The sequence below is a fragment of the Acomys minous genome (genome assembly GCF_964271855.1).
Source record: "Acomys minous genome assembly, chromosome: 2".
In the NCBI taxonomy this organism is placed as follows: domain Eukaryota; kingdom Metazoa; phylum Chordata; class Mammalia; order Rodentia; family Muridae; genus Acomys; species Acomys minous.
In genome coordinates, this window is record NC_140484.1 from 138,738,401 (window position 1) to 138,762,530 (window position 24,130).

At 50.5% G+C, this 24,130-nt stretch overlaps 1 protein-coding gene across 4 annotated transcripts in view; it reads left to right on the forward strand.

Moving 5' to 3' along the window:
* The window catches only part of TUB (TUB bipartite transcription factor), an 83,323-nt gene extending 60,449 nt beyond the window's left edge, over positions 1-22,874 (forward strand). For all 4 annotated transcript variants that reach the window (XM_084773650.1, XM_084773648.1, XM_084773649.1 and 1 more), the window contains 11 exons: positions 7,992-8,043; positions 8,386-8,548; positions 11,179-11,322; positions 12,535-12,702; positions 13,854-13,972; positions 14,762-14,959; positions 15,211-15,323; positions 15,965-16,082; positions 17,823-17,921; positions 18,132-18,303; positions 18,695-22,874. In XM_084773650.1, coding sequence (XP_084629776.1) covers positions 7,992-8,043; positions 8,386-8,548; positions 11,179-11,322; positions 12,535-12,702; positions 13,854-13,972; positions 14,762-14,959; positions 15,211-15,323; positions 15,965-16,082; positions 17,823-17,921; positions 18,132-18,303; positions 18,695-18,828 — 1,480 coding nt within the window. In that variant the 3' untranslated portion in view covers positions 18,829-22,874. The remainder of the gene's footprint in view (positions 1-7,991; positions 8,044-8,385; positions 8,549-11,178; positions 11,323-12,534; positions 12,703-13,853; positions 13,973-14,761; positions 14,960-15,210; positions 15,324-15,964; positions 16,083-17,822; positions 17,922-18,131; positions 18,304-18,694) is intronic.
* Positions 22,875-24,130: the final 1,256 nt, after the last annotated feature.

A 24,130-nucleotide genomic window follows, 5' to 3' on the forward strand; every position in this document is an offset into this window, starting at 1 on the left:
ATCTGCGCGCTGGGCCAAATATGCCCCCCCTGCTGTTCAGTTCATATCTCCAAAGCATGGATTCGTTGGGGCAGTTAGAACCTGGACCACATGGCAGCATATATATACATGTACCCATATATCTCTGTAGACCTTAATTCTTGGGCTGTACAGGTGCATACACACAAAGCTGTGCATATTCACAGAGTGTGAATAGGAATACACCGTATTACCCACTCATAAGTACTATCCAGTACCTTTCAGGGATTCAGTACTAACCTGCTTGTTAACAGAACTAGCTCACAATACAGAGAATTGCTTTCACATGCTCACTTGCACTCAAGAGCACTGACCCACCTCCTGTCCCTGGAAACTTGTTTGGTCTGACCTAAGACAAGGCTGGGTTTTCTTGTGTGGGAGGTGGGGGAGGGGTGGGCTCCAGCCTCACACAGGTGCAGGCCTTTCTCCATCCACTGTACTCAATTCTATTACCAGGGAAAAGAGCTCATTGCCATAGCAGCGCCACATTCGTGGCCACTCATTGGCTCTCTAGTTGCCATGGGCTACCGGGCTGTCTCTAAGCCTTCTGAAGAGGCATGTGTGTATGTGTAAAAGGGGTGCTGGACTGCTAGGACCCACTTTTTATTGCTGACCCAGGTGCACGTTCAGTGGGTTGCAGAGTCAGACACTCAGGGCCCACGTGCCCTAGGCAAGGATGCAAAGCCCAGTCACTGACAGAAAGTGATTCTGACAGAGCCCTTCCAGGAGTCTGTCCAGATAGAACCTCAAATAGAAACCAGCTCCAACTGCCTGAAGCTTGTTAAAAGTGGGTCTTTCTACCAACGGGCACCTGTTATAGGCCTGGGCATTCAGGGATTTCCTTGGGAATGATTCCTGCCTCTGAGCTCAGCTTCTGTGGGGGCATCTTGAGTTATTCTGTATCTCCCCACCAACACGCACACAGACACATGTGCACAGAGAGTCAGACGCAGGACCTCCCGCAGACATGTGAGCCCACACCGCAGTCTCACATGGATTAAGGAGGAAACGCCTTAATTGAGAGTTGGTTGTGCCAACTCAAAAGACTGTCTGCCCTTGACATATATCTAGGCTAGGGGAGTGGTGCAGGTAGGGTTGAGACCATTCTGATATTTTCTTTGGCTCATGTGGGCCCCGAGGTCCTTCTAGAAGTTGGTGCAGCCCTGGGGAGTATGCCTGACAGTCTGTCTGCCAGCAGAGGTAGAAGGCAGCGCCTGTACACTGAACAGACAACAGTGCTGTGAGGGTCCCTCCAAGGGGATCCGGTTGTAGGGTGACCACACTGTGACTGTGATCATAATGACATGCTTAGGTTTCCGCAAATGGAAGGCTAGGCTGGTTATGGCTCAAGGCTGATTCTCCTAGGCGCCCAAAGGACTAAAGCAACTTGCAAAGCTTGTAGAGAAGGGGGGAAAAATCTACCTCAAGCTAAAGAGGATTCAGCCTACTCCTGGGAAAAAGAGACCTCTTGGGAGGTAGGATTGCCTCTGAGAAATCCTTGCAAGTGCCCAGGGCATTGGTACCCTGAAATGGGTGATTGACACTGAACTGAGCCCAAGCCTACCCCTCCCCCAATTCTCCCTCCCACATTCAGCTGGGAGCACAGAAGCCTAACCCTGAGAGCAGCCTGGCACCCTGGCGGCCCACCTGGCTTCCTTTCTCCATTCCTGTCACCTGCCCTCTTGTTCTGTACAGCAGGGGGGGGGTAGGTATTGCGCTGGGGATGGGCTGTCCTCAGAAGGATGCTCCTCTGCCCTGTTCAGTCTTTCTGGGCATGGTTAGAGCCTGGAAAAGCACCGCACTTGAGGAATAGACTGCCCAGTAGGGGAGACCTGTACTGAGAGGAGATTCGAAGAGCCCTTCGCATTGCTAGGCTGCTGATTTGCAGGCAAAGCCACGGGTCTGTCTGGTGGGGGAAAAAAAATGGGACAGAAGACAAGGCATATTTCTTAGCAGCTGGGCAGGGGGCAGCACGCGTACACGTGCTTTGACTAGCATGAGGTTTCCCTATTGCAGCAGTGGGTGCGCATCAGACTGGAATGTGGCATGTGGGGGAGACTGTTAGCTCTTCTAATAGGATTTTGCCCTCTCGCTCTCTGATGGTTGTTGCATCCAGCATTCCCTGGGCTCAGCTCAATTTCTTCAAAGCAGTGATAGTTGGTGCTAATCTTCTTAGGGGTAATTTTGGTTCAGTTTCTAATGATCATGGATTAAGCTCACATTCTGACTTAAAAGAGAGAGAGAGAGCCATTTCATGTATAAAGATCAACAGCTAGAGTCTTTTATTTGCCTTTTGTTTCCCATTACCAGTAGTTTCCAATTCTGCCCATTTCTCTTTACCTGTATTCAAGAAGAAGACTAGATGCCTGTAATGAAGGTCTCTTAAGCTTTTCATAAGCTGAAGGTGGGTGGACCTCCTAGGAAGGTCTGTGGCTTCAGGCATGGTGTAGGACTGTGCAGTTGGCAGTTGCTCTTGTCTTTGGTGCTTTTTTAAAAATGTGTCTATTATTTTTATGTATGTGTGTGTGCCTGTGTGAGTTTATGTGCACCACGTGCGTTCAGGAGTCCATGAAAGCCAGCAGAGGGCATGAGATCCCATGGAACTGGAGTTACAGGCAGCTGTAATTTGCCATGTGGGTGCTGGGAACTGAACTGAGGTCCTCTGCAAGAGCAGTAAGCACTTTTAGCTGCTGACTGTCCCTTTCGACCCATCTTCAGTGCCTGCTGTGCTCAGGGTTTCCTTTGCCAGATCATGATCTCTTTGGGAGCGGGGAGCTCATGTGGTGTCTGGCTGAGCCTCCAGCACTACCCAGCATCAGTAAAATGTTTCCTCTATAAATCAAAGCAATGTCAAACTTAACAGATGACTTTTAGGGCTTCCTCAACTTCTTGGTTCTGTCTCTGGGTTCTCAGCACATCTGAAGTGCTCTCCCATTACAGTGAGGCCTCTAGAACCCCTATAAGGTACAGCTCCGGCCATAGAGAACCGCAGGATGCAAGGGTCCACACAGGCCCTCTCATAATTGCCTTGTACCACTATGTAGCATTCCTGCTAAACATCTTCCATCAGCCAGTTGTGACTAGAAAGCTCTTTCTTGGGCTGAGTCTAAGCAGGACTTTGGTTCTTGTTAGACACCACACACACAACTTCAGTTTTGCTGCCAGGTTTAACAGCCTCAGGCACCTTGTTTTGACAAGTTCGGTCAGTTCCTTCTGACACTACATTTTTTTTTTTTAAATTCTTTGAAGATCACCAGCTGTGGTCACAAAGAGTCATTTGCATCGCCAGTTATTAGAGAACCCCATGGTACTTGTTTAAAAAAAAATAAAAATAAAAACAAAGTTGATCCTGGAGCGTGTTCCCCAGTAGTTCTAAATGAAGACCAATGCTATCCATTAGCAGCTTTAACTCACCCAATGAGTTTGGGAACGCCTGGACGGAAAGGAGATGGCCCATCCTCAGAGGGGGGAATCTCCTCTCTGTTATGGAACTGCCCCCATGCCCAGCTGTGTGCCAAGCAGCTGCTAGGCAGTGGGAGCCATGGATACGGACTTCTGTCATTCTGGCATTTGGCATAGGCTTGTAGCCAGACACTCTGGATGGCTTGTCCTTATAGGCTATTGCTCTGGTTCCTCGGTTCAGAGCGGCTTCTGCTGAGACTGAGGGAAGGAATGAGATAGATGGAAAAGGTTTGCAGGCAGCAGAGTGGGCTGGGGCATCCAGCTGGCTGAGGCTGACGCTGTCCTGGCCTGCACCAGGTAGTGGTGGTGCGTTAGCTAGAGTTTACAAAGTGGAATATTGGAGACAAGGATGGAAACAGGTTTCCTAATAATACTGGCCATACTGGGCTTTTCCAGCCCACAGTAGAAGTCCCCAGACACCTGTCTGATCCCTCCAGGGGTGTAAAGTGTCTATAGACAGCTTGGCTCTTGGGAGTTGAAGTTACCACCTTTTTGACCCTGGGTAGAGCAGCCAGATTGGGGGAACACTGCAGACTGGAGCCAATGACTCGAACATTCCTTGTCCTTCTAGGTCTGGCTCCCAGTAGGAGGTGACCATAATGAAGAAGCCGCCAGGGTCAGCTGGAAGACCCATCCATCAGTGCCCTGTCTCAGTCTGAGCCTCCTGGCGGGGCTGCAGCTGGCAGCTCGGGCTTGGCAGTGATGCCATAATTGGAACCGTAGGCATTAAAAAGCCATTAATGTCTCCTTACATGGTTATCATTTAGTGCAGCCTAAAATGGTGCCCATCCGAGAGGCAGGCCTGGGAGGTGGTGTGAGCAAGACAGACACCCCAGGAACGGTGCTACAGAGGAGCCCGAAGACGCAGGGCTAGCTGGGTGGGGGTGGGGAGGGAGCTTTAGTTCTGCTCCCCCTCCAGACAGCCACCAGGATTGTCACTGTTGCTCAGCTGCTGTGCTGGGGATTCCTTTGTTATTCACCAGGAAGCTTGTCTGTGCCCAGATGTGCCTGCCCTCCTCCTTAGTAGAATACCCTTCCAGTACACGCTTGTCACTGCCCTGTGCTTCTGGTCTTCCCTGTATCCTTGCAGATCTCCCAGAAACTTGACTTCCTCTATGTGTTATGTAGATGGCTGGGTTATTATAGGACCTCCTACATGCATCTTGCTGGGCCTATAGGGGGTTGTTTCTCACAGCCACTGCCCTGCCAATGCGCCATTCCTTTTGAACATACCCGACGCTGAGTGAGGTGGTGAGTGGCTTCTCTGGGCTCTTCTGATTATGTGTGGCTTCTAGAATCTCTCTGTTGCCTTATGTTCACCCTTCTCTGAAAGCCACTGTTAAGTCCCTGCTACTGTTGATCCCACAGATGTGAGGAGAAAGACCACCAGACCAAATCATGGCTAAATTCAAGCAAGTTTTATTTGTGCACACAGGTGGGGTTCAAGGGCTCAGCATTGGATGTAGAGAAGATAAGGTTTTTATAGCTCAGGAGGAGGGGGTTTCCAAATGGGGGGTTTGGCAGGCAAATAAGTGGGGATCACAGAACAGAACATAAGCCTAACATGATGGTCATAACAGCCTTCAGAAACAAAGGCATGGTTACAAGGTGGTCATAACAGCCTTCAGAAACAAAGGCATGGTTACAAGGTGGTCATAACAGCCTTCAGAAACAAAGGCATGGTTACAAGGTGGTCATAACAGCCTTCAGAAACAAAAGCATAGTTGCCATTTCCCGGAACAGACAGTACAGAACCATTTGCAGTTAAGGCTACAGGTGGGGGCATAGCTCAATCCTTGAGAAGCAGATTTCATCATAAACAGAAATGAACCTAGTTTGTCTTTCAAGTCTAAAAGGGAGGTGGGCTGGTTTATCACCACCTGTATCCCCTCTAGAAATCATGGTACTAAAACTAAAATCACGGCTCATTGTCCATCTTCCCAGTCAGGAAATGTGGAGATAGCGGGAGAGGAAATACTGTGTTGGTGGAAAATAGCCTCTGATCCCAGACACACTGCATGGAAGGTCCAGGGCTGTGTGACAGTTCCTGTGATAGGAAAACACCTCCTTGTGTGGCACAGGGCAATGAGGTCACCGCTTCCAGAAACACCTTTTGTTACCAAGCTGCCTCGGGAGCCTCTCTTTCTGCAGATGGCTTTGCTGGTGTGCACCTCATCTTTCCTAGATGTCTCTGGAAATTTTCATTGGCACCAAGGAAGATATATTCTTTGTTATGCTTAACTGAACCCAGTGCCTGGGATGATATCAGGTAGCTGCTTCCATCCACCACGGCACTGCCCTTGGGAAGAATGTAGCCTGTAACATCCTAGTAAGAGGTAAATATCCTCTCCCACTAGGACAGAGGAAGCCAATACTGACCAGTGGAGATCACACAGGCACTTCTGAGGCCAGGCTATAGCACACAAGTGCAAGGACCAGAGGCTGCTGGGCCCAACCAGAGCAGGTCTGGATTTCAGGACCCTTCAGCTCTTGCCAGCACGGGCCACTGGATAGAGCCCTTACTGATGCTTTCGCTCATGTGCTGGAAGCAGTGAGTGTGTGCTTCTGTGGAACTTTGTGGTCATGCTGGATATCAGATGCAGGGAATGCTTTGAGGTAAAATGGAGAGAGGCTGTGGCTCCTCAGGCCTTTTGTGGTTTTCGGTGTCTCGCTTTCCTCACATCTGCACTCTCTCAAGAGACCCAAGAGACTTAGGTCTCTAGAGGTGCCACATGGGGTCCGTGTGCCTTGCATGGCAAGGTGTTCATCTGTTCAGCCAGACCAGAGTTTTAGGCAGCTGGCTGAGGCCTTGGTGAAATGTCCAGGAGCCACAGATGTAGCCGTGCTTCAGGCAGGCGGGCCATCCTGGGAAGGCTAAGGCTTTGAGGCTTACTGTTGAGTTGTTTTCTCCTGTCTTCCAGCAGCTGAGAGCTTAGTAAAAGATGTCACACAGCTCCGCATCACAGCTAGGGCTCCTCACAGATCAGCGCAGGGGCACCAGGAGAAGGCCTTCCCACACGCCATGTAGTTGAGGCAGCTGCCAGTTAAAATGGTGCACAGTAGTCCTCAGTGGCCAGGGAGGTGAGCAATGGTGGATGGCTAGCTCCACAAGTAGTTTAACCTTGTGGGTTTGGCTGTCAGAGGTAAGCATGGCTTCGCCTCGTCTTTGCAGTGATTCTGACCTTGCCTTTTGCCGTCCACACACATACCACACTCACGTTTATACAAGCAAGCCTATTTCTTAACATAGGTGTCTGCACACACTTAGGCACATACACGAGAGCCACGCAGACACGTCCTTACAGCCCTCTCAAGCCTGCTGCACTCCGGCCTGCTTGAGCATGTCTCCACCCACAGGTCTGGTCCATAGGCTCCAGCGTAACCGAGAGGAACCCCGAGGCTTCCACCTCCACCCCTGGCAACATCCTGAGTTGGTCTTTCGTAGAATTTGGGCTTGAGGTGTCTTGATCTAGCAAGAAAGCAAAGCCATTTAAAATACCAGTTCCCTGTTCATATTCTGCCTTCCTAAGCGGCAGGGACAGCCTGTGTAAGAAGAGGCTTACCTGACATAAGACTGGTGGGACGCGAGGTCTGGTGCCCTTGGTACTACCTGTTCCCTGTCAGTGGCCAGGGCAGGGCTAACAGTCATTTGCTGGGCTGTGCATCGTGTATACCCTGCAGCTATTGTCCTGGGGAAACTGGTTGGCATTTTAGCCTCTCCCAAATGAGGACGCTGTGCCCTCTTTAGGGGAGTAGGGGCTGTGTCAGTACTTAGGGGCTTAACCAGGAATTTGGGATAGGGTGATGGTCTGCCCCAGAGGACCCACCTATTCCCAAAAAGGGTGGAAAGAAGGAAGAATCAGCTGAGGTGATGGTAGAGAACTGACAGAAGCAAGTCCTGGCATGAAGGTCAGCCTCCTTGAGACTGGCTAGTAGTGACTGATGGCCCTACTGGGGCTCCCTGGTTATCTGTTAGGCCTGGCCCTGCTCAAAGATTTGAAGGTGTTTCATCCTGTTCTTACCAGGGCCAGGCTAGCTCAGAAGTCCTCGGGGTAATGGAGGAGAATAAGCTACCAACATGGCAGAAATATGGCTTAGCCCTTTGTTTTCTGGGTGTTGTTGTTGTTGGTCTTGTTGTTGTTGTTGTTGTTTTTAAGACAGAGTGTCATATAGTCCAGGCTGACCTTGAACTTCTGTCCTCCTGTCTCAGTCTCTCTAGGGCTGGGATTATAGGAGTGATTTACCACACCCAGTCTTGAAGGCTTTATTTTATTTTTTTCCAGGAGATCAGAACCAGGGCCTTATGCACACTAGGCAAGCGCTCTATCACTGAATAACACCGGCCTCCCTTCTTGTCTCAAAGTAGCGCCTAGATGGCAGCCTCCTCTTCCTCCCTCCACCATATGGATTCACTGGGAACCGTGATGGGAGTTTAAAAGATGGGGCTGGGTTCTGGACCACCTCATGGGGCCTCACCGGGCAGCCCTGAATATCTGTCTCTCCCTTTGCAGTGTCCTAGATGATGAGGGCAGCAACCTGAGGCAGCAGAAGCTTGACCGGCAGGTAAGTGAGGCTCTGGCTGACGGGAAGGGCAGCAGCTCAGGTGGGGTGTCCCTCGTCCTTGGATGACCCTGTCTGATAGGGAAGAGAAATGAGCGCTCTCCTTTACCAGTTCTGTGTTATTAACCCTATACCCCAGTCTTCGCCTCTTCTGCCAGGCTGGCAGCTACTCCTAGGATGCCAACAACATGAGACCTGGCCCAGAGAGGGCCAGAGACCCCAGTACAACTTCTAGAACCCAGCCTGGTGATTGGGGTGCTCCTTTTAGCCCCTCTGTGGGAGCCCCTTCCTCCTGGAGGAAGTAGTGGGCCAGTCCACCTCTGTGCCTGCCCTGTGCCTCTGTAGCGGGCCCTGTTGGAGCAGAAGCAGAAGAAGAAGCGCCAGGAGCCCCTGATGGTGCAGGCCAACGCAGATGGACGGCCCCGGAGCCGGCGAGCCCGGCAGTCAGAGGAGCAGGCCCCGCTGGTGGAGTCCTACCTCAGCAGCAGCGGCAGCACCAGCTACCAAGGTACACCCTGCCTCTGGGCCAGCCAGCCTAGCAAACCTCCTGCACGGGGAGCACCACACTCTGGAGGTGGGCTCAGGGGTGGTGGCCTGGCAGACCCATCCTGTAGGCTCTACCCAGGCTGAATGTGGTGTCTAGCTCAGGTGGACAGCTGGAGGAGGCAGGCAGAGAGACACCCTCCACCTTGGGATTCTGTTTGTGTCCAGACTGTCATCTCCTGAGCCAGGTGGTTACATTGATGGATCAGGGAGTTCCTAGTTCCAGCTTCCTGACCCGAAGCATGTCCCTGAGACCTGGCACCCACTAGCATTCTCTCCCGTGAGGAACTCCTCTCCCGTCTTCCTGCCATATACTGCCTAGGAGCTCCTGGGCCCCTCGCCTCCTTCCTCTCAGAGCTCCTGTGTACTTACTCAGTGTGCCGGGCTTCTGGCTGAGAACTCCCTCAGGCCTGCCGTCCTTACACTTAGTCTTCAGCAGAGCCCACCCTGTGGGAATTCTCTCAAGGCTCTTTCTGCCCAGGCATGGCTCCTTTGCGTCTAGGTGTTCAGGACTTACTCCTTCCCATAGGTTCAATGCCACGGGGTTTGTGAGCAAGAAGGCAGGAGCCAGGAGATAGAAGGATGCAGCCCTCCACGGTTGCAGTTGGCTGCTCCTGGCACAGTAGTAACTGGGAGCTAGGTGTGGGTACCTACCCAGCTCTGTGGGTAGGGTAGGAACTTCTGTGGTTCATTTCTGACCTGGAGCCTCCGGGTCCAAGCATTTTCAGCTGAGGGAGAACTTTCTTCCTCTAACCTCTGGCTCTGTCCCCCCGCCCTACAGTGTCTTAGGGTCTTTCCTGTGCCTCTGCTAGCTCAGCCCTTAGCTCAACCCAACACCATCCTGATGCTTTAGAGGGAAGAAGTTAGGAGTTCTTCACCTGTTACATAGGTCTTAGCTTGGCATACTGCCTAAGGTTGTCTCCGTGCGTGCGTGCGTGCGTGCGCCCTGAGGAAATGATGTCTGTCTCATGGCATTTGCCAGGGCCAGGCCTGGCGTTAAGTACCTGACTTGCTATGTTGTAATGCCATCCAGGGAAGACAGGCACTGCTTTTGGTCATGTGAAGCCTGGCTTGCCATGCCCTTATTGTGGCAAGACTTGCTCATGGATGTGGCAAGTCACATATCTTCTCCTGTACTTTTGTTTCACTTCTAAAACAATAACAACAACAACAAACAACAACAACAACAAACAAAAACAAAAAACAAAAAACCGGGAAACCACAGTGTGTTCCAGGGCCTCAGGTGATTGCTGTTCCCTGCTGAGATCAGAATAGGGATGGCCCTTAGAAACCTTCCCCATGGAGTATACTGGGCATCTGTGAGGAGCCTGTGGCTTCTCTGAGGCCCCTGGCCTTTGTCCAGTTTGGAGTGGTGACAAAGCTGAGAGAGGCTGCTGCTGCACACCTCCTGTTTGACGTGAACCTATGCTTCTGAGCCTGCCCACTTCTGTCCCTAGCTTTAGCTACCTCGCGCCCTGCCCTCTGCTGGCTCTTAGTGTCAATGCAGGGGTTCACTCCCAGAATTGGTAAGGGAGGGACATCAGACCTGCCGCTTGCTCCCAGGGGAGGGGGATGAGGGAAGTGGGGGGGGGGAAGGGGGCAGGTGGGGAGGGGGAGGTAGGTCTGTTGCCAAGCTCATTCATGGTACACATCCATGGATCTCCTAAATATTTGGCGAAGTGATGTGGACTAGTGATTGTGGGTGCTGGGTGGGCAGATAGGTAGGTGTGGTCTCTTTCCATGGAGCTTCTGGTCTAGGTGGGCGACAGTGTCGCAGGTGGTTACACTGTACTTTGTGGGGAGAGGACAGGTTGTGTGAGGAGGTAATGGTGGGGTGCTTGCTCTCACTAGGCAGTGGGGGAACAGCTTCTCTGCAGCTTCCAGGAAGTGGGAAGTAGGAGTTAATCAGATGGAAAGGACAGTGCAGGCACGGGCCCCATAGCATAAAAGGAGTATGGTGTATGCAACGCACTAAGCCAGCCTGGTCAGCTGGATGCGTGCTGGGTGGCAGAGAGTGTGTTGGGATTGAGGAAGGAAATGTAGGCGCCTACCAGGTGGGGGAGGCTGTTGGTTGTCATCTTGTGAGCATTCAGAAACTGCTCATAGATTTTGAGCAGACCAGAGTCCTACTGTGTGGAGATCGTGGCAGGCACCAGCTGTGCCTTTCCTGGTTCTTCCCTACTACTTTACCTAGCTCTTTGTTTCACAGAGCTCTTCCCCCCTCACACTGGATCCCAGGAGTTCAGCACCCAAGGCCTCTGCAGGCTTTCTGGAGTGCCTGTCTTGGCTGCAGTTCACTTCAGAAGATAGAGTCTCCGTGTCCTTCCCAGCACATTCGCCCTAGCACGTTCTGACGACACTCCCTCCATACTTGCCCACGCTCAGAGCAGTTGGCTGACCTAGAACTTTGGTTCCTAGGTGTCAACTTCATTGTAGTAGGCTGAGGGTCTGCCCTTGACCTCTGCTTGGTCAAGATGAGTGGGTTGATGATGTGGGTGAAGAGCCACACGAGGGCTGGCGTGGGCACTGTGGTCAAGTGGGAGCCATGATCTCACCCAACACCCATTTTTCTGTCTTGGGTTCTCTCCTGAGCAGTTCAAGAGGCCGACTCGCTAGCCAGTGTGCAGCTGGGAGCCACCCGCCCACCAGCATCAACCTCAGCCAAGAAAACCAAGGCGGCAGCTGCATCGGAGGGCCAGGGTGGGGCCCCTAGGAAGGAGAAGAAGGGAAAACATAAAGGTTAGCCTGACTTCTCAGACCTTCCAGAGCCCAGGCTGCACTGTGGGGGCGGAGCTTACCCTCCTGACTTCAAGGCGGCATAGTATGAGCAGTCTCATTGAATGTGACCTCAGGGTGCCCATCAGTAGGGTCTCGTCTAGTTCGTGCATACCTTGGCCAGTTTGTGGGTGTGGAAAGCCTTGTTAAACTGCCAGGAAGTGAAGTATAGCTTAGCTATGGCTCAGCTCCAACCCCATTCTACCCAGCCTACCTCAGCCTGAGTTCCGTCCAGTCCCCTGAGTCAGTATGCTCCCTTTGGCCGAAGTTCTATGCTTTCACAACAGTTGCTGTCAGCTCTGCCTTATAATGTAGATTCCCCCCACCTTCCTTCCCTGTCCCCAGGACTCTCAGACCCACAGACCAGTGTGTTCCCTCTGCTCCAGAGTCTAACAGATCTCTAGGGAATCAGTGACAGTGATGGTGGCCACTTCCCCAAGTCCTGTTTCCTGGCTACTATTTCTTCCATCCTTGTCATGGCCATTGATTTCTAGGCTACTGTGTGATGATAGCTGAACCGTGAGGTGTCAGGATCCTTGAGCTGTTGGAGCTGGCTATAGCGCTGAGCAAAGCTCAGCCAGGAGAGAGGCTGCCACCTATGGGCCAGGCCTTGTTACTGTTACTAAAGCTGTGCCCCCTTGGGCAGGAAATGTAGAGAAGACAGGCTCTCAGGGCCCCTGGGATGAAGAGCATGTGCTTGGGATGGTGACTGTGTCAGACACTGTCTTTGAGGGAGGGCTCAATGCTTAATGATGTATGTGAGTGTGCTGTACGCATGTGTGCGTGGGAAGAGAGAACACCAGCATGTGTAACTTGTAGCTGGCTGTGTCCACTGCCTTCAACTACGGTTTGGATTGACCTTGTTTTCTGTCTTGTTCTTTCCACTGTGCAGTTGATTTTGTAGATGGTTACTGTCTGTCTTAAGGATGTGGAGTATTTCAAACCAACCCTTGCAGTTATCTGGGAGGGAAGAACAGAAGAAACAAAGCTCATGTCCCTTTACAGTATACTAAGTATTAACAGGCTAACAGCAGTCGTAATTTTTTTTAAAAAAACCAGTTTTGCAAATAAGGTTTTACAAAGGGTCTCATCATCCATCCCTCCCGAATCATGGTCACCTGAGAATCCAGGATTTCCTCTCCCTCTGGGTGTAACTCAGGAGTATCTGGCCTGCAGGCACCAGCGGGCCAGCAACTCTGGCAGAAGACAAGTCTGAGGCCCAAGGCCCAGTGCAGATCCTGACTGTCGGACAGTCAGACCACGCCAAGGATGCTGGGGAGACAGCAGCCGGTGGGGGCACACGGCCCACCGGGCAGGACCTCCGTGCCACGATGCAGAGGAAGGGTGAGCCCCGTGGGGGCCCAGCTGGGACCAAAGTTCAGTCCTAGGTTCTCTTCTCTAGAAACACAGCCTCCTTATGTTTGGTCCAGCCCTTGCCTGGATGTGGGGGAGGAGCACCTCTTAGAATCAGTAAGATATTCGCGGTCAGGGGTGACGAGGCCAAGTTAAGAGAAGGGAAGATGAACTGGGGTAGCCCGCCTGTAGCTCCCATGAGGCCCAGGTTTACTGCAGATTTCTTCTCCCTTTTGCCCTTTGAAAGAAGCTGTCAGTTTGTCTGCTGAGCTCATGGGAGGGAGGACATGTCCTCCCTGGAAACCTGTTGCTCATTTTCTGTCATGAGCCCCTAAGCCCAGGGAATCCTGGGTGCAGCCTTGCAGATCTGCATACATTATGAGGAGCCTACTAAAATACTACTTCATGAGGCTGGAACTTTTTTTTATATGTAAGATTTACTTATTTATTATTATGTATACAGCGCTCTCTGCAGGCAGAGGAGGACATCAGATCATAGTATAGATGGTTGTGCGCCACCATGTGGTTGCTGGGAATTGAACTCATGACCTCTGGAAGAGCAGACAGTGCTCTTAACCACTGAGCCATCTCTCCAGCCGCCAAGGCTGGAAATTTTAAAGCCACTCAGAGTGGCACTCTGGGTCAGGGAGAACGGCTGAGACAGGCTCGGGGCAAGCTGGGGAAAGCTGAGTCAGTCCCACCCACAGACTGGGTGAGGACCTAAGTCAGAGTTTGTGGCCTAGGCCATCTGTGGCCTTTAGTCAGAACTAGAAACCAGGAGTGGAGCTCTCCTGTGCAGCTTCAGCTCAGCTCAGGCTTTGATACACAAGAGACAGGGGTGATGCAACTGCTACTGAAGAAGTGTGAGGCAGGGACTGAGCTAAAATTGGGTGGTGGGGATGCATCCCAAGGAGAATCGTGACGAGCCCCAGTTCATGTGTGCACCAAAGAGAACATGTGTCCTTGTATGTGTCTGGATGAGTGGGAGTGCCTACAGCGATGTGGGGGTGTATGCAGATGGCTGTATCTGTGCCTGGATGTAGGTGAGTCAGTGTCTGAACGTGCATCCACATGTGACCACCCATATTCTTACTGTAAAACCGTTTGCTTGCTCATCCCTCCCTGTTCTCTGCTCCCCATAGGCATCTCCAGCAGCATGAGCTTTGATGAGGAAGAGGATGAGGATGAAAACAGCTCGAGCTCCTCCCAGCTAAACAGCAACACCCGCCCTAGTTCTGCCACTAGCAGGAAATCCATCAGGGTGAGTGAGTGAGGAGCCGCCTTCGTCTCCTGTAGGAGGCTGACATCAGTAGTTAGGTCTGCCTATGGGTGGTGTTTCAGTTTGTTTTCTGCTGTGATAAAACACTGACCAGAAACATCTTGGAGAAAAAAAGGGTTTATTTGGCCTACACTGTCACAATGTATCCTCAAGGGAACTCAAATGGAACCTGTGGAGGAACACTGCTTGCTGCCTCACTTCCAGGCTTTTGCTCAGTTAGCTTTCTTAATCAGCCTGAGCCTGCCCACCCACCTAAGGATGGTGCCACCCACAGTGGGCTGGGCCCTTTTCCATCGAGACCATCCATCCTAGACATGGCCACAGGTTAGTATGATCTGGGAAAACAGTCCCCTTCATCCCCCTTGACTCTGCTGTGCCAAGTTGTTAACCTAGGAATGAGGTACTCGGTGTATGTGACATCATGAGGTGCTGGCTTTCCTTGGGCTGGGTCTCCACACGAAGCTGGGCTCTTCTGCTTCTCCACTGTCCTCCTGTCTCTTCACCAAGGTCAAGGGGCCAGGAAGCAGGCAGAGCTGGACTTGGGCAGGATGACCTCCTGAGAACCTTATCCCTGACTCCACCCCCAGGAACTGCTGAGGGAAAGCTAAAAGAGCTCCTGAGCCTGGGGCAGGATGGCCAAGTCCACATCCCAGCAATCCTGCCCTGCCTCTTCTCCTCCACACTGAACCGGGAAGCAGACTTTTATCCTAGACCACCAACCTGAAAAGTGGAGTCCTTTTGGTTTAGGTTGCTCTTCTTCCCTATCCATAGGAGGCAGCCTCGGCCCCCAGCCCAGCAGCACCAGAGCCACCAGTGGACATTGAGGTCCAGGATCTAGAGGAGTTTGCACTGAGGCCAGCCCCTCAAGGGATCACCATCAAATGCCGCATCACTCGGGACAAGAAGGGGATGGACCGGGGCATGTACCCCACCTACTTTCTGCACCTAGACCGTGAGGACGGCAAGAAGGTGAGGTTCCTCTGGACATGTGTTTTCAGCATGAAGGCTTAGAGGCTAGAATAGGAGGGAACCTCAGCTCTGACACCGACCCCTCAGCTCTCCAGGGAATTAAGTGTTTGGGGTGGACTCATGGGCTTGTCCTGCTTTTGTGTGTACACATGTAGATGTGTTGGAGATGAAGCAAGGTGGTTGCTTGTGTGTGAGCAGCCACCACAATTGGCGAGTTGGATCTGGAATATGATGTTGCTTTACTCTTTAAGGTGTTCCTCCTGGCGGGTAGGAAGAGAAAGAAGAGTAAAACTTCCAATTACCTCATCTCTGTGGACCCAACAGACTTGTCTCGAGGAGGCGACAGCTATATCGGGAAACTGCGGTACCAATGCTCTCTCAGAAAGGCGAGGGAGGGAGGGTACTGGCAAGTCTTCTGATGTCTCAGAAAGAGATCCTTCTGTCAAGTCCAACTACAGGCTAGTCTGCCCAGCCTTCAGTCAGACAGGACTAAGCTGCTCCATGGTGTTAGGTATAGGCCCAGCATGAGTGACAGGTCAAACCAGGATGCTACCAATGATTTAGGCAATTATAGAAGAGTTGCTTTGGCTCTCTGGTCAGAGCCCAGGGCCAGGGCTGCAAAGAAGCCCTGAGGAGGTGAGGTGGGGAGGTCCTGAGCATAGTCTCATTGTGGAAGAGTGAAGACATGAATAGGGCTAAAGCTGAGCAGTGTTGGACAGAACAGATAGCCATTCTCCATGAGGTGCAGAATTCTCTCTGGCTTTCCAGAAGAAAAACAGTGCCATTGTCCTCTCCAAGAAACCCATACACACTCACTCACTCCCTGGATTTCCTTCACTGAAATGAGATACCCTTTGCGTTGAGTTGCCTGCTGTGGAGTGCCTCCACTGTGTCCCCACATCTGCCCTGGGCCATTCCATACTGCTCTGTCAGCTTCTTGTAAGAGAGTGGACTGTCTGTGCTATGGAAAAAGGTATACAAGCCTGTTGGTTGTCTTTCCTTCAGGTCCAACCTGATGGGCACCAAGTTCACCGTTTATGACAATGGCATCAACCCTCAGAAAGCATCGTCTTCTACGCTGGAAAGTGGAACCTTGCGCCAGGAGCTGGCAGCTGTGTGCTATGTGAGTCCTCAGTTCCCCTCCAGGCCATAGTGCCTGACCAGGGGCTACTCTATTTTCCTGGATGGGTTGTCAACATACCAAAGGGCTGTCTCCTGTAAAGTGATCCTGTGTGGGAAGGGACTGTACCTGTCTTCAGGCCTCAGGTCTAGGGAGCCCTGGGAACCCTGGGAACCATCCTTGGCCCTGCAGTCTGACCCAGAAGGCTCCTGGACAGCAGGAGGTAGAGGGCTGGGTTCCTTTCTGTACTTCACCTGCATCTCGCTGGCATGGGTCCAGGGCACTACAGAATGTTTTCAGAACAGAGCTTCTGTTCCCTCGTCATCTGGAAACTGAAGCTTGGAGTTGGGGCACTTGCTAAAATTATTCCAACAAGAACAAGACTGGAATATAAATATAGGTGTATTCTCTGTTGCAAACTTGTTTTCTCTATTTTTTAAAATATTTTATTTTCTTTTTATATCTTCTTAAACTCTTAAAAACTTTTTACATATATATTTATATTATTCCACATATATACAATAAACTACCTACAGCAAGAATAACCATGATACAATCAGGAATTATATAAATGTTACATTCCTAGTGTTTTGGCTATTTGTATTTGACAGCCTTAAGAAAATATCTTTCCTATCTTGGTGTGTCTAAAATTCTGAATGTAAGTCAATCTTGTCATATCAACTTAAAACATCTATCTAGACCTAAAAACATCTTAACCCCTAAACAACTAAGCTTCATTGTAAAACTAAGCTACCTGGTCTTCAACCCCATCAGAGACTTGAGAAGGAATAAACTTGATTACCTGAGTATGCCAGGAGTGCAAGTTAGTAGCTTTAAAAGTGAAAGACCAGTGAATCTGGGCTGGGCTACTTCTTAGAGACTATTAGGACACCTCAGCTATTTTGAATGATCCCACAGTGCCATCTGCTGGCCAGTTTTAGAGAAGCAGCCTGAGCCCATCTGTATTTCAGGTACTGTTGGGAGGGACTTAGAACACAGTAAATAGATACAATTTAAACCCTTATGGCATTTAAATTTTTAGTGAGAGGTAAGCCATAAAATGGATATAAATGAAATAAGTATGTTCTTGATCAATTCTCAGAACTAAAATCAAGTAGAGATACAGGTGTATAAAATGCCTAGGTGTATGTGGACCTGCAGGAGGGATGGCAGAGGTCTTGCCAAGGTAATTGGAGAAAAGATCACAAGTGGAAACCAGCTGTGCACATGTCTCTGGGGGGCAGAGTGCTTACAGAAGAGAGTTAAGATACCAAGAAAACTAAGGAATAGGGGGCAAATCACACGAGGCCCTGAAGGTTGAATAAGAGTTTCAGAGGGGAAAGGAAACATATCCTTTAACAGTGAGGGTGCTGTGTTGGGAACAGATGGTGAGAGAGGAACTCAGGGCAGAAGCAAGGAGCCGCGCTAGTGGCTGGCGACCTTAGGTTCTGGAGTAATCTGGAAGGATAGCTGACAGAAACTGGGGACAGGTTAGGAGTGAGGTGTGAGAGAGTGAAGTTCCATGACTCCACGTGAATGAGTGTGTGCGTGCTGACCTGCCATTGGAGCAAGCCGGGCTGTAAATGGGAGCAGGTTGGGACGTGTTAAATTTAGAGGTGACTATTAGACTTCAAGTGTTAATGTTGCAGACATTTTATTCCTCTTCATCTTTCCCGCCCTGGCCAGTCTCTCCGTAAGTAAACACCTCTAGGCAGCCAGTGCTGAGTTCTCTTGTTTTCCCAGGAGACCAATGTCCTGGGCTTCAAGGGACCTCGGAAGATGAGTGTGATCGTTCCAGGCATGAACATGGTTCACGAGAGAGTCTGTATCCGTCCACGCAACGTGAGTCTCTACCTAACACTTCTACAGACCCCAGCCTCTATGCGAGCCTCTAAGAGTCAACAAGGTGTATTTGTAGGGGATACAATCTGAGAGGCCCTGGAAGCATAGGAAACTCTTAAGAAGCCTCATTCCTGGGAAAGATCCCTCTTGGGTTGGTTATAATGCCAAGGCTTGGGTCAGGCTCAAGTGAGGCTCCCCACCCCCGCCCAGGAGCACGAGACACTGCTAGCACGCTGGCAGAACAAGAACACGGAGAGCATCATTGAGCTGCAGAACAAGACGCCAGTCTGGAATGATGACACACAGTCCTACGTACTTAACTTCCACGGGCGCGTCACGCAGGCCTCTGTGAAGAACTTCCAGATCATCCATGGCAATGACCGTAAGTGTTGCTGCCCCTGTGGTTTGTACATATGGTGCCCATCCCCCATCCCCAGCCTGGTCCTTTCTAACCAGAGTGACAGACAGGATATGGGTATATGGCTTATGTTAGAACTTTTTTTTGCTGTAGTGATTAGAGCCCTGGCCCTAGTTTCTGTGTGCCCAGCCATGTCTGGGGCTCGGGAACACCTTCTCACTGGATGTCTTTTCTTCCCTGTGCCCTGCTGTCTGTATGCATCTCCCCCTTTCACCTTCTTCCTCCTTACTCCTGTCTCTTCTTCTGAGCCTTTGATTTTTCATCCTTTGGCATCTCTGCTTTTTCCTTCCCTCTTGTGTCCCATGTCTTACCTGTTCTTCCTGTCTCTCCCATTCATGCTTGTGCACGGCCACAGCGGACTACATCGTCATGCAGTTTGGTCGGGTAGCAGAAGACGTGTTCACCATGGATTACAACTACCCACTGTGTGCTCTGCAGGCCTTTGCCATTGCTCTGTCAAGCTTTGACAGCAAGCTGGCTTGCGAGTAGAGGCTCCCTCTGCCTTTAGGGTGGCCCAGTCCGGAGTGGAGCTTGCCTGCCTGCCAAGACAGCCCTGCCTACCCTCTGTTCATAGGCCCTCAGTGGGCTCTCTGGCCTTACCAACCAGAAACCGGCTGCTCTGCCTCTGCTGCTGAAGCAGGGGAATAGCAAATGGGTATGAAGAGAAGAGTATTTCTGTGCCCCAAGGTCAACACACATACCCAATCTTGGGTCAGTACCCTGCCTCAGTTGTGGTTGTCACACTGGGCAGCCTCTTTAGCTGGAGGAAGCACAAGCAAGGCTGCTGTGGCCCAGCCGTCCACTCAGCCTACAAGTCAGAAGACAATGGGTGTCCAGGAGGTAGGAGTACAGTGTTTGTGTATGTAGAGGGACTTGGGCTTTATGTAGCAGAGGCCCTGGTGGGCAGCGGAAAGTACTCCCACTTCAGAAGGGCCCGTCAGGCCTAGGGGAAGTTGGGTGGTGGTAAGGATAGGCGAGGAGTGGCAGCACCTTGCTAGGATTGCAGGGGCCTGGCTGTGTGAATTAGCTGGTGACTTGGGAGTGCTAGCTCACTTGTTGCTTCAGATTTGCCCAGTGCTTGCAGAAGCAGGAACCCAGCTCTCAAGGCCAAATGTCTGAATGGATTGGGGGGGAGGGCTCCCTCATCAGGGCTCTTGGATGTTGAGTAGCCCCAGCACAACGCCTATGACACACCCATGGGATCTAGGTCACCATTTAGGTAACGATATGCTTCAAGAAAAATGTCCTCTCTGGGAAGACTCAGCTCCCATTGTTGCCAGCATGCCGTGACCAGTGCCGGCTGTGTGCCATTCTTAGGGGAGGAGAGCAGAGGATATTTTAGGGCCACAAGAGCTGAGAGGTAGTAGTACTCTGTGGGGTTCACCAAAAGCAATGCTGATCCCTGTGGACAAGGGACTTGTCTCTTGGTTACCTAACTGGTTAATGGCAGAGTTTGGAACCTCAAGTTCCTTTGTTCCTACTGTTGCCCAGAAACCAGACTCTCTGGCCTTCTGGGGTCCATTCTGCATGTCCTTTCTTTTCCTAATTCCAGAGACTTATGACCCTCAGAGTTAATGTACAAGGCTGAGAACTTTTCAGTGGGGAATCAGGCAGTTCCCTGTTGAAAGCTGTCTTGAGATTTTGGATACCATTCTGATGTGATGTGGCCTGTGCTTACCCCTCTATGAGGGCTTCAAGCTCTGCAGAGACCTCAGCAGGACCATTGCACACTTTGTGGGGATGTGACAGGTAACCCGAGGGTTCTGGGGCTGGGCCTGGACATCCCCTCCACTGCCACTTTTCCTTGGATGGCACCACTCATCTGGTGGGCTTGGGAATGCCAAGCTCTTTCCCAGGTGTCATTTGCAAGAAGCTTCTTGCCTAGATGGAGATAAGAAACCAGTGGGAAGCAAAGAGCATTTAGACATTGCCTCTTGCTTTAAAGTAGGTATGCTTAGAAAGACCGTGTAGATTTTTAAAAAGTCATGCTTTGAATATGTGAGTGGGGCGCTACAGGCCAGGAAGCTGACTGCTGTACGTGGAAGTAGTACATCAAAAGACCTAGATGTTCCTGTGTCAGACACTCTAAGCAAGGCACACCTGCTGTGGCAGGAGCTGACACACCCGAGCCATACATCTCTATGAGAGGACCCTCCAGTGAGTTAGCCTTTGTTTACAGTCTAGTTTCTAGAGGGCACTAGGACTTTCATGCTGGGGCTGGCCTATCTCCTGAAGAAAGATTACAGTGCCATCTCCTTCCCATAGTTCTGTTTGCCCTCCTTCCCTAACTTGATAAGGAGAAATCTGCTGCCATTAGAGGTGATAGAAAGCAGGTCTTCAGTCTGGTCAAGTTCTTTCTCTGGGTTTACAATGCTAAGGTTGGACAGCTCATTCTGGAGTCTAGTGTGTGGAGGGCACCCTGGTGGTAAGCGTGGGACTGGAAGCACAATGGTGAACTCTTGGCCTCTGCTCTTTGCTTTAGCACACACAAAAAGGGGTGTTGACTGTTTGGATATAATCTGGTAGCACCAGGAAACAGACTGAGCCTCATAGCCCAGTGTGGAGAAGCAGCCTCAGCACAAGCCCCTGCTGGGCATGAGTGACAAGACCAGCTCACAGGTCAGGTCCTAAGACTCAGCGCGGTGACGTTGCCTTTTGCCTGGGTTCAGCCTCTCCCAGTAAGATTTCTTAGTTTGACACCCTGTCCTTCTAGTTGGTCCTTGGCTGGGCAGCAAAGTCTGAATGAGTGCGGGGCAGCTGGACCTTAGGCAGCTCCTCTGTATGCTACTGGCTCTACACCCTACAACCTCCACCCTCTGCTCCAAACAGTTCCCCTGCAGAGTGGTGCTGTTAGCTTCCCCATCTCCTCTCCCAGTCTAGCTTTTTCTGTCTTTCTGGCTCCAAGGTGCTCTGTGTCTGTCTGTCTCTGTGTGTGTGCACTTGTGTCAGGAGGAAAGGGCAATCTGCAAACAATCAAAAGGAGTTTAAAACCACATCAGAGTAGGAAAAGAATAAGGAGGCAGCTATGACCACTGTGGATTATGTCCCTTCATTTCCTGCTCTTTCTTCTGCACGAGGTTCGGAGTAGACTATCAAGGAAGTGTGGTGTCTGCCTCCCTGGAGGAGGAGCTGCGATGTGCATCCTTTTAAATGAGCATGGTGTAGTGATGGTGCCTTAACAATCTTGACACTAAGGGAAGCAAGCAAGTAAGGTGCATGCCTCTGGGAACACAGATGTTGGATGCCTCGATGTGTGATGACAGGCTGGAAGAGAACTTTTGGTAAACCTGCCTTCTTCAGTGATAAGGCAACAATGTTGTAAAAGTGCTTTTGCTGTTGTTTTTTTTCTGGAAATGGCAGGGTATTTGCCTCAACTTTATGTAGAAGCAGTTCTAAGTTTAACGAACAATAGGGATGTCTGCTCAGATGGGGTCTGCAGAGAGGAGCCATATCCACAGCTCGGCTCTGCAAGCACAATGCCCATCTCATAAATGGACAGCCTGGTTTCCCTTATCAGCAGCCCTGGCCTCCCCTTTTCTGTGGTCCTTGCCCCAATGTCCTCATGGGATTTCAGGATGCCAGGTGTCATCAGAGCATGCCTGAGCTGTGGTTCCCAGCACTGTGACTGGGGCCCAACTGTCCTGCAGAGTTGGGACCTTACACTGCCCTAGGCCCTGGCTTGGAGACCAGGTTTAGTCTCCAGAACAGGCTATGGGATAGATTTTTATTTCAGTTTATGGACACCTGCCCTTGCTCAATTCCAGCTTGCAATTTTCTGTCATTTCAAGATATTAAGAAGTACTGGGATGGATTGGCGTTTTCAGTGTGAAGGCGAGTTGGTCTAGGAGCGTTAACTGCACTGAGCAGCTAGAGCATTTGAGCAAACTGTGTAATCTCTGTCTGTTTCCTTCCCTGCAAGATGCGGGCCTGTCAAAGCTTGCTGTAGGAGTTAGGGTTAAAGAAAGTTAATCCTCGCACTCATCACTACCTGTCCTAGGTCATCACTGTGCCTTCTTTCTTTTCCAAGAAAGACACTGCACCCGTCTCCTATCCTCCTGCCCTTCCTCCCCACTGAGGTCCAGGTAGAGCTGGCGAGGAGGCTGAAATGTCGAGTGTCTATAGAGCACCTCAGAGCAGTGTGGAAGGGGATGCTCGGCCCCAGCCTCCTGGACCCTGCACTGGTGACCAGCTTGCTGAGGACAGGCAGCATTTCTCTTGCTGGGAGCACACTTAGCCAGTCTTCACGCCTAGAACATGTATGTCAATTTGCACACGACTGTCTTTTCCTATTTTGGAGTGGTCAGACATTTTATTTTTGTTCAAAATTATCTGGAGTTTTAGACAAACTTGCAAAACTGTGCTTTTATTAAGTGACTTTTTGAATAAAATTTTTGGTATTCTGAAGCAAATGTATTTATTTATTGGTGTGCAATGACAAACTTGGTATTTTCCCACAACGACATTATGTATGTTGTAGAACTTAGTGTTTGTCTAAGTACAGACATGTATCCACAAATTAAACTTGACCTGTTTGACTGCTGTGTCCTTGTTGTTCACGTTCCCCATTCTGTTCATCCCTAGACACTTCAAAGGTCAGGAGGGTAGTGCAACAAAAGAGCAACATGCAGAGTGTGGGGGAAAATGGGGTTAGAAGATTCATCTGAGTCACCCGAAGGAACTGGCTGATTTTTTTTTTTTCTAGACAGGGTTTCTCTGTGTAGCCTTGGCTATCCTGGACTCACTTTGTAGACCACGCTGGCCTTGAACTCTAATTAATCGGCCTGCTTCTGCCTCCCGAGTGCTGGGATTAAAGGCGTGTACCACCATGCCCAGCTTGGTTGATAATTCGTGGGTGTGGCCCTTGTGGACAGAAATGAGCCATAGGGCTCAAGGTGGGAAAGGCCCAGCCACATGCCTCTGGGCTTGACTTGGAGCTGGGACTAATTAAATGTGTGAGGATCTTTTTCAGTCTGTGGTGGATTTGAAGCTAAGACAATGGAAGCTCTTGGATGGAGACAGCACAAGGTCACACAAAGCGCACAGAGTAACCCTGGACCATTCTGCGCAGTCAGAGTGGCCTGAGAGAGGGTGTCAGGTAGGGCCGGCAGCGTGGGATTCAAGACAGTGATGGTGTTAAGCACCTACTGCTGCACATTTCCCTCTGGACAGACTCTCCCAGTCCTGAAAGTGGACATGACTCCTGGTCCGTTCACAAGGAAAGTGGTACCCTACGAAATAAAAGATACTAGAAAGTGTTCAAGATGTGCTAATGACTAAGGAAATTATAGAATAGTTGCTTCTTGACCACTGCCCAACAGGTGGCACACAAAATATTCTTTGTGGATATAAACTGTCCTAATAAAAGGGGAATTTAAGAGTAGGTCTATAATTGATGGTGACTTGAAAGTATTCCCTACCTGAACCATGGTCTGGCTCCTGTAGCCTCCGCATTTGTGAGGAAGACCATATACAGCATGTTCTAAATGGGAAAGAGGTTTTGTTTGTTTAGTAATCAGGTTGGGGAAAAAAAAAGCCTAAATTGTGTAGAACACATCCAGGAAAATCTTGTTTTACACCTGCTACCACTTATGGCTAATCTCGATTGCCAACTTTATGGGGACTCAGAATCACCATGGAAACACACCTGTCTATGAAAGTGTTTAGTTGAAGAAAGACGCATCCTTACTATGGACAGCATCACCCTATTGGCAGGGGTCCCAGACTAAATAAAAGAGGGAAAGCAAGCCAAGTGCTAGCATTCATCTCTCTCTGCTCCCTGTGAAGCAGTCCT